Source organism: Oratosquilla oratoria, chromosome 25, assembly GCF_046742065.1.
Source record: "Oratosquilla oratoria isolate Oo_2021 chromosome 25, ASM4674206v1, whole genome shotgun sequence".
Taxonomy (NCBI): Eukaryota; Metazoa; Arthropoda; class Malacostraca; order Stomatopoda; family Squillidae; genus Oratosquilla; species Oratosquilla oratoria.
The window spans coordinates 33,269,520-33,279,519 of record NC_134801.1 but is presented as its reverse complement, the minus strand read 5'-3'; the positions used below and the strand labels follow the sequence as shown (position 1 = coordinate 33,279,519).

At 38.5% G+C, this 10,000-nt stretch overlaps 1 protein-coding gene across 7 annotated transcripts in view; it reads left to right on the top strand.

Moving 5' to 3' along the window:
- The window catches only part of Aplip1 (JNK-interacting protein Aplip1), a 54,460-nt gene that overhangs the window by 44,135 nt on the left and 325 nt on the right, over nucleotides 1-10,000 (top strand). For all 7 annotated transcript variants that reach the window (XM_076208627.1, XM_076208622.1, XM_076208621.1 and 4 more), the window contains 2 exons: nucleotides 4,141-4,319; nucleotides 9,478-10,000. The exon at nucleotides 9,478-10,000 is cut by the window's right edge and continues 325 nt beyond it. In XM_076208627.1, coding sequence (XP_076064742.1) covers nucleotides 4,141-4,319; nucleotides 9,478-9,550 — 252 coding nt within the window. In that variant the 3' untranslated portion in view covers nucleotides 9,551-10,000. The remainder of the gene's footprint in view (nucleotides 1-4,140; nucleotides 4,320-9,477) is intronic.

The window sequence follows — 10,000 nt, the reverse complement described above, 5'->3', positions numbered from 1 at the left end:
GAACCCTGAGGAACTCCACTTGCAACACTTTTCCATCCAGAAGTTTTTCCATTTAAAACAACTCTCTGTTTACGACCATTCAACCAATTACTAGTCCAACCTAATAGGCTACCACTTATTCCATGTAAAGCTAATTTAGTAATTAGCCTTTCGTGTGGGACGGTATCAAAAGCTTTTGCAAAGTCTAGATATATTAAATCTATATTGTTTCTTTTGTCATAACTCGAGATAACTGTGTTGTAGAATTCGAGTAAGTTAGTCACGCAAGAACGTTTCCGTCTGAAACCATGCTGGCTATCATTTATCAAACGGTTACTTTCTAAATGACGTTCGATAGCATCTCTGATCATAGTTTTTATCCTTTTTCATACGACTGAAGTCAAACTTATAGGCCTAAAGTTATTTTGTTTTTTCTGTCACCTTTTTTTGAATATGGGAGTAACGTTAGCTAGCTTCCATTTTCTTGGGACATCTCCGGATATGATGGATTTCTTAAAAATAATTTCTATTGGAACAACAATCTCATTTTTAATTTCCTTTAAGATTCTTGGATGCCAACCGTCAGGCCCTGGTGTTTTATTAACTTTGAGTTTGTCTATACACCTTTTAATTTTTTCTTTTGGTATATTTACCGTAGTGAGTAAGTTTACCCCAGACTTTTCACAGGTTTCAGTTTGGAATTCACTTTGAGGTGTTTCGTTTACGAATACTGAGCTAAAATAATTGTTTAAGATATTACACATTCCTTCATTTGAATATTCAAGTTGACCGTCAGCAGATAATAGTGGACCAATGTGATTCCTAACAACCTTTTTATCTCTAATATAACTATAGAATTCTTTGGGATTCTCTTTGGATTTATCAGCGATGTTCATTTCGTATTGTTGTTTTCTTTTTCTTATTGTCTTTTTTAAATCTCTCTGTATTGATACATAACTTTCATAGTCATTAGATGTACCCGAGCACTTATATTTCTTATAAGCCTGTCTCTTTTTAGCAATACTTTTTTCAGTTTCTTTGTCGAGCCACTTTGGGCGAGCCTGATTTGGGGGACGTCTGTCCTTAAAAGGAATGTAAGTTTGAATCATCTTAGTGAGCGTATTTTGAAATATTTCCCACATCTGATCTACAGGTCTTTCGCTTAATTTTGCCTCCCAATCTGTAAACTGAAGCTCCTGACGTAGTCCTATGAACTGAGCTTTACTGAAATCGGGTATTTTAGAAACACAAGTATCTATTCTAAAATTCTTTAGGAGTTTGAATCTAACTAAGTTGTGATCGCTATTTGCAACAGATTGACCGACTTCTACATCAGTTACCATGCTTTCGCGGCTAGTGATCAAAAGATCGAGTAAGTTTCCATATCTTGTGGGCTCTTTTACATGCTGAATTAAGTAATTGTCACCAAGAAAATCAATCAAGCGACTACCTATATGGCCATGTTCAAGGGTCATCCAATCAATGTCAGTAAAATTGAAATCACCCATTATCAATAAATCCCGGTTGCAGAAACTAGACAGTTCTTGAAATAACAGTTTGTCGTCTGCTAATGATAATGTCTTTGGCCTATATATTACACCTATATTCATTTTTTTGTCCATTTGTTTGGGTTAACTCAACCCACAAACTATCATATGCATCCTGTTTCACTTTCTCTAAAACACAAGCATGAACATTGTTTTTAACGTACAATAGAACACCCCCACCTTTCTTGTGGTTTCTATCCTGATGAAAGTGTTTAAATCCTGCAATATTAAATTCAGCTTCGAACTATGTACCATTTAACCATGTCTCAGTTATTCCTATCATATCGAGATTTTCGCTTTTGACATACGCCTGTATTTCTTGAAATTTGTTCCTTATACTACGAGCATTAAAGTACATGGTTTTAGTAAACTCGTGATTATTTCTTTTTGACACATTTTGAGTTTCAATATCATGTCTTGTATTATCATTTTGTTTTTTATTTATACCTTGCTCTATATTATTATTTGGTCCTTCATTGACATTCAATGCCTCATTAACATTTCTCCTATAAAAATTAACATTTCCCCCAACACGGACATCTGGTCGATCACGGTCATCCGATCTCTTTTGTACATTTTGTCCCCCTACGTCACCGTGATTCACGCCGGCCTCCCGTCGTTCAGTGACATTATGTCCGGCATCCCTTTCTAAAATTATATTTTGTCCTCCAGTGACATTATATCCTACCGTGATATTTTTTCCTCCACTATAATTACATCCCATCGTGATCTTTTGTCTTCCACTGTCATTACATCCTATCTTGATATTTTGGCCTTCATTGACATTTTGTCCGGTATCCCTTCCTAAAATTATATTTTGTCCTTCACTGACATTATATCCTACCGTGATATTTTCTCCTCCATTATCATTACATCCTATCGTGATATTTTGTTCTCCACTATCATTACTTCCCATCGTGATCTTTTGTCCTCCACTGTCATTATATCCCATTGCGACATTTTGTCCTATGACATTGCATCCTAATGTGACATTTCGTCCTCTAGCGACATTACATCCTATCATGATATTTTGACCTTCATTGACATTCTGTCCGGTATCCCTTCCTAGAATTATATTTTGTCCTTCACTGACATTATATCCTACCGTGATATTTTCTCCTCCATTATCATTGCATCCTATCGTGATATTTTGTTCTCCACTATCATTACTTCCCATCGTGATCTTTTGTCTTCCACTGTCATTATATCCCATTGCGACATTTTGTCCTATGACATTACATCCAAATGTGACATTTCGTCCTCTAGCGACATTATATCCTAAAAGTATATATTTGTCCTATACTGGCACATTGTTCTACATTAATGCTATACTCTACACTGTTTTCCCAATTACATTCTATTTCCCCTTCCCTTTGGGCTTCTACCCTAAAAAAGGAGCTAGTTCATTACAATCTCCCACAATGAGGTTTGTAAGAACATCTTTGCCTCTGCGGGCAAGGTGGATCCCATCAGAAGCGTAAAGGTCATGGCGCCTAGAAAAGAGATACCAAGGATCAAGAAAGTGGTATCCCAATTGTGTGCACAACTGCGATATCCTATCATTGATCCCTATGGCTCTACTGTTCCAACACGAGCCTGCGTAGATCCTCGGGAGGATCCCACAGACTACGTGACGGCTCCCACGTTCCTTCATCTCCTGAAGGAGGACCTTGTAATTCCGAACAAGCTCCTCTGATCTCACCCTACCTACATCGTTACTTCCCGTATGAACAATCGTAACCGTGTTCTTCCGTCCTTGCTCCCTGATGGACCGGGTACAATCGACGATCCCACGGCCCGGTTGACATACAAGCTTGCAACGTCGCTTAGTCTTCCGCTGCAGGATGTCGTCATAGCCTCGCACCATGGAGTCCCCCACCACCAAGAACTCCTGGTTTTCAGCCACTTCATCCTCCAGTAGAGCAAAACGATTGGCTATGGCCAGCGGTTGCTCCACAGGGCACACGTCTACCGAACGCGGGCTCGACAAACGGGACCCCACGGAGCGCCACTCGCTCATGGCAGTGACAGCAGGGGAAGAAGTGGAACCCTCTTTGGATTGTGGGGAGGGTTCACTCTTCTCACAGAGCGCACTCCTGAGAAGACGAATTTCCTCCTCACACATCCTTAGACGGACCTCTAGGTTCACGCAACCTTCACAAGCCATTTCGCTCCCCCTTTAGCAATAAAAACGGCATATGTATATATATTTGTATGTATATATATATATATATATATATATATATATGCATATATATATATATGCATATATATATGTATATATGTATATATATATATATATATACATAGATATAGGCATAGATATACACAAATACATATGTTTCTTCCCTTGCAGACCACACCCTCTTGTGTTTCTGAAATTCATGTTGGGTCCACGTGCTGCAAGATGACATTTGAACCTTCACATGGTCGGTCTCCTTATCTATCCTGAGTGGAGCATTTGGAGTATTTGACAAGGAGAGATGAGTGAATGCATAAGGATGGTAGTATTCCGCTTTGGGACCTACAATCATCCAAAGATTCGAAGGTTTCTCTCATCGTTTATTTCTCCTTTCGGTTTGAACACTAACTTTCTCCCCCGTTCACCCCACAGCCTAATCACGTGCCCTGCCACGACTACTTCTACCACCTCAAACACGTCTCCTTTTGTGGCTTCCACCCGAAAGATCAGCGGTACTTCGGTTTCATCACGAAGCACCCAGCGGTCCAACGCTTCGCGTGCCACGTCTTCATGAGTCATGAAAGCACGCGACATGTCGCCGAGGCAGTTGGGTATGTATCACCAAACAAATACATACATTTCTGTATGTATACACATACACACACACACACACACACACACACACACACACACACACACACACACAGATATATATATATATATATATATATATGTATATATATATATATATATATATATATATATATATACACACATACATATTAATATATATATATATATATATATATATATTATATATATATATGTATATATATATATATAATATATTGACGCATATGTACATATACCGTATATATGTATATATATATATATATATATATATATATATATATATATATATATATATATATACATTTATGCTTGTAACCACGAGGAAAATAAAGATCTTTAATTTCCTCGTGGTTACAAGCAAAAATCTTTATTCACGTGTTTCAGGTGATTACTGTTGCATATATATACGTATATATATATATATATATATATATATATATATATATATATATATATAGACATATGTGTATACATATATACAGTATATGTATATATATATATGTATATGTATATGTATACGTATATGTATACATATATGTATACCTATATGTATATGTATAAGTATATGTATATGTTTATGTATATGTATATGTATATGTATATGTTTATGTATATGTATATGCATATGTATATGTACACGTATATGTATTATATGTACATGTATATGTTTATGCATATGTCTATGTATCGGTCAATCATCATAATTGTCCCAGGTCTCTCTTAGGGGAAACCCACGACTCCCAAGTAACCGGCAACAACCACTGGATTGGCCCATAGGTCACTCAAGGAAGATACATCGTCTTGTTGTCTGGGTATGGTTAGGATGGGGTAATGCAGTATGAGATGTTCTGTGTTCTGTGTGTGATGACTGCATCTGACCAGTCTATTTCTGTGGCCAATAATATTCTGTGCTAACACTGTCTTGATGTTGGATGGTGAACCGCATGCAGCCGTATAAGTGTGGTTACCGCTTCCCTTGGGAGAGATTTTTCTTTGCAATTAATGTCTGGAGTGGTTTGACGGAAAAGGATGTTTAGTAGTCGGTCTTGGAATGCTTGTTTTGTGATCTGACTGTGAATGTCTTTTTGTATGGGTATATTGCACGGTGCTAGTAGAAGGCTGTGTAAATGTTACAGTAGTGTGATGCTGGTATATTTTTGGTGCGTTCAGTTGGTTATGTTTGTGTAATGTAATGAGATGGGTGAGTTGGATTGAAAGATTTTCCATAGACTTTGTACCTATCATTTTCATGTGATGTTCTGTGGAAAGGATTTTTGTTTCTGTGTGGTGTTCTGATGAGGAGGTTTGGTATACCTGACAATGCATAGATTGTAAGGTCTTGATGTTTGCTTTACTTATCATCAGGAACTTTGCTACGGAGTGTAGTTTAGTGTTGTTCTCAAGAACTTATAGACTGTGATTAGAGTTTCCTTCTACTGTCCAAAGGCAGTGCTCAGGAACGATTTTAATATTTTTATTTCCATGATGGCTTTCAGTGTCAGATCTTTAATGTATGAGCTGATGTAATTGCGAGTATCAAAAGTGTGGCCCAGGAATTTTGGGCTCTTTTCCAATGGAATGTTTTGGCCATTCTGTTTTACTGCTGAATGTTGCTTTGCTTCATGGTTGTGTGAGGTGAATCATGTTGATATGATTTCTGAGGGAAGGACTCTATTCTATCATCTTTAAGCCATTGTTCTAGTTTGTCTAAGTAGGCTTGGTGTTCTTATCAGCTTATATTATAATTGATACGTTAGGTTATTTTCACCGGGTCATTTTCGTAGGTGAATGTTTTGGTATTATGTTCTGGATCTGGTGTTGTGAGATTACTTGTAAAGAAATTGGACGAAATAGGAAAGAGTATTGCCACTTGGGAAATTCCCTGAAATTTGGTTGTTTTGGAATACTCTGCACTGTCCACCAGCTTTAAAGCTTGTTGGCTACTTCTTATTATCATTGTCGATGTATGTCTCTATTATTTTATAGTATGTATCTAGGAACTTATACTGGATGTTCGCTGGCTGAGTGGGTTAAAGCGTCGCTACTTGCGGCGGAGGTCGAGTGACAGCTTTACGAATCTTGCCGCTATTGAGTTGGACCAAGGTTCATTAAATTCCACGCTGCATTGTCATCTGTAAGGGGTACCATCCTAGTCTCTTGATAAGGGAAGTTCGTGACGTTAAACCGAATCATCGAATTATCTAGGAACTTTATTTGATGCCTTATTAATGTCTTTTGCTATCGTGATTATTCTGGTACTTTCCTGTTAGATCCCTCTAGCGCTTGTTGGGTTATGTTTGTGAGAAGTGTGTTAGTGCAGTGGCCCACATAGAATCTATGTTGGATTAGGGAGGTGGACAGTTTAGTTGTTTCTTTGTGCTAATAGTCCATTTGGATATGGTGAATAGTAATGAGATTGGTCCATAAGATGATGTGTTTTCTCTGTTTTATTTCGTTATATGGGCTTTTTTCCAGCTTGCTAGAATTTTGCTGAACATCCATGATTGGTTGAAAGCATCAGTCAAAGCCTCTGTTGCATTTAGGCAGAGGTATCATCAATGGATGCTCGAAATCTTATCTGGGGCTTGTGCGTGGGAGTTATTTGTTTATTTTTCATTGTCCCTTCCACGTCTTTGATGGAAAAAGTAGAGGTGGCATCTGTCTCTAGTTTGATTTCATGTATCTCTTTAGTTGTTCTCCTATTTTCTGGAGTTGTGAGTTCGAATATGTTTTTGACCATTGTTAATGATATCGCATTATTGTTTTGATGGCGCATTCTTTCCTAGGGTTGCTCCAACTGCTTCATGGGAGGGAAGTGGGTTTGTTTTCGAGTTTTATTATTATTTTTGTATCTATCCACATTTGTTCATTATTTGTTTCCCTATTCACTATCTTTGTCGCGTTATCATTTTTTTTTTTTTTTATGTGGGGGTTATGAACTCTATTTTTCTATGTTTATCTAAGTTTTTTTTAATACGAGTTCCATGGTAACATTCACTGGGAAGAGATCTGCTGGGAAGTCATGTATGGTTTACTATGTTATTTGTGTTTGGAAGGAGAATGAGTACACTGTTATGTCACCGCTTTGGCCTGCGGCGCTAGGAGCTCGCTTCGGTCGCAGTTTAGCTGGTAAACTAAGATACTCTTCCCTTGAGCCAGAATATTTGTAATCAGGATTGTCCTTTAATAGCTCACCAAACTTTCGAACTATACGTTGGAAATCATTTATCATAGCTATTCTAGGTTTTAACCTTTTTATGTTTTTGTACAATTTTGGAAATAATTCCATATGTTCATCTTTAAGGCCACGGGACAATATCTTATACGCCCATTCTTCAAAATGTCGGGAAACATAGTACCTCGATCAATTCTGTTGGCTCGGCCGGGGGCTTGGCTGCGCAAACAGCGGCCTACGGCCGCAGCTTTCCGCGCTCAAATCCCTCGTTTTCCCCTTCGGCCTCGGCCTCGGGGCGAAACCCCAACACAGGATCCCCAGCACGAAGAAGAACGCGAAGAAGAACGCGAGGAAGAAATACGTGAAGAACACGAAGAAGAACGCCAAGAAGAACACGAAGTAGAATCAGAAGAAGAATGCGAAGAAGAACGCGAAGAAGAACGCCAAGAAGAAGAACACGAGGAAGAAGAACGCGAAGAAGAACGCGAAGAAGAACGCAAAGAAGAATGCGAAGAAGAACGCGAAGAAGAACGCGAAGAAAAACGCGAAGAAGAACGCGAGGAAGAAGAAGAAGAAGAAGAAGAAGAAGAAGAAGAAGAAGAAGAAGAACGCGAAGACAATATCTTATACGCCCATTCTTCAAAATGTCGGGAAACATAGTACCTCGATCAATTCTGTTGGCTCGGCCAAAAACTGACAAAAGTTCCAGCACGAAGAAGAACGCGAAGAAGAACGCGAAGAAGAACGCGAGGAAGAAGAACGCGAAGAAGAACACGAAGAAGAACGCGAAGAAGAACACGAAGTAGAATGAGAAGAAGAATGCGAAGAAGAACGCGAAGAAGAACGCGAGGAAGAAGAACGCGAAGAAGAACGCGAAGAAGAACGCGAAGAAGAAGAACGCGAAGAAGAACGCAAAGAAGAATGCGAAGAAGAACGCGAAGAAGAACGCGAAGAAAAACGCGAAGAAGAACGCGAGGAAGAAGAAGAAGAAGAAGAAGAAGAAGAAGAAGAAGAAGAAGAAGAAGAAGAAGAAGAAGAAGAAGAAGAAGAAGAAGAAGAAGAAGAAGAACGCGAAGACAATATCTTATACGCCCATTCTTCAAAATGTCGGGAAACATAGTACCTCGATCAATTCTGTTGGCTCGGCCAAAAACTGACAAAAGTTCCAGCACGAAGAAGAACGCGAAGAAGAACGCGAAGAAGAACGCGAGGAAGAAGAACGCGAAGAAGAACACGAAGAAGAACGCGAAGAAGAACACGAAGTAGAATGAGAAGAAGAATGCGAAGAAGAACGCGAAGAAGAACGCGAAGAAGAACGCGAGGAAGAAGAACGAGAAGAAGAACGCGAAGAAGAACGCGAAGAAGAAGAACGCGAAGAAGAACGCAAAGAAGAATGCGAAGAAAAACGCGAAGAAGAACGCGAGGAAGAAGAAGAAGAAGAAGAAGAAGAAGAAGAAGAACGCGAAGACAATATCTTATACGCCCATTCTTCAAAATGTCGGGAAACATAGTACCTCGATCAATTCTGTTGGCTCGACCAAAAACTGACAAAAGTTCCAAATTGAGTGAAGTTTATCTTTAATTATATATAAATTCACATGTTCGTGATGTGGCACTACGCTTGCAAATTTTACGATGTATACAAATGTCTATTGTATGTTTTGACAATACTTTTTTCATGGCTTTCTTGGTAACCAAGTTTATGTAATGCTATATTTATATATTTTAAGATGAATGTGGACGTGTTGCTTGTTTACTTTATATTGTCCCATCATGAGTATGAGACAGACCATCATTAGTCACCATATAAACTCGTGCTTTCGTCCCTTTCCCTTTTCTAAATCCCTTTCCTTCATTTCAACTCCTTGCGATTTCAGCTCATTCCTTCTTCGTTTCCACCCCGTCCGCTTCACTGCAGTATTTCTTTTTTCCGCTGTTGCTAATTCGTCTCCCGTTTCCAGGCGAGCTTTCCAGAGATTCTACCAGAAATTCATCGAGACTGCATACCCTATCGAGGAGTTCTTTCTGGAGTAGCTGACCCTATCTACACCCTTCCGGACATTCCCAATTCCTCCCTGCAATATTCAGGAACTGAACTTCTGAAACGTGAACTCAGACTTTCATAGGACCACATATCAAGTCTGCGTGGATCAAACAGAAAAAAGATATATATATATATAGAATCATTGACCTCATGTTGAAATGATATTAAGCCTTGTTGTGGTGGTGGCATGTGTTCAATAGATTAATATTCTATTCTATACTGGAAATGTTATTGATACGACTATTTTGGGTGACTGCTAGACAATGGCGTGTCAAGCAAAATATTTTTATTTTGTTTTGAAGCCGGAAAACGATGTGAGCAAGGACACTAAAGACTAATTTAGAAAGTGTATAAAATTGAAATTGATATACAAGATAGGAATTTACGATGGTGGAGCCAAAGCATTTTTAAATAACGTGAGTTCTAGTGAGCTTGTAAGT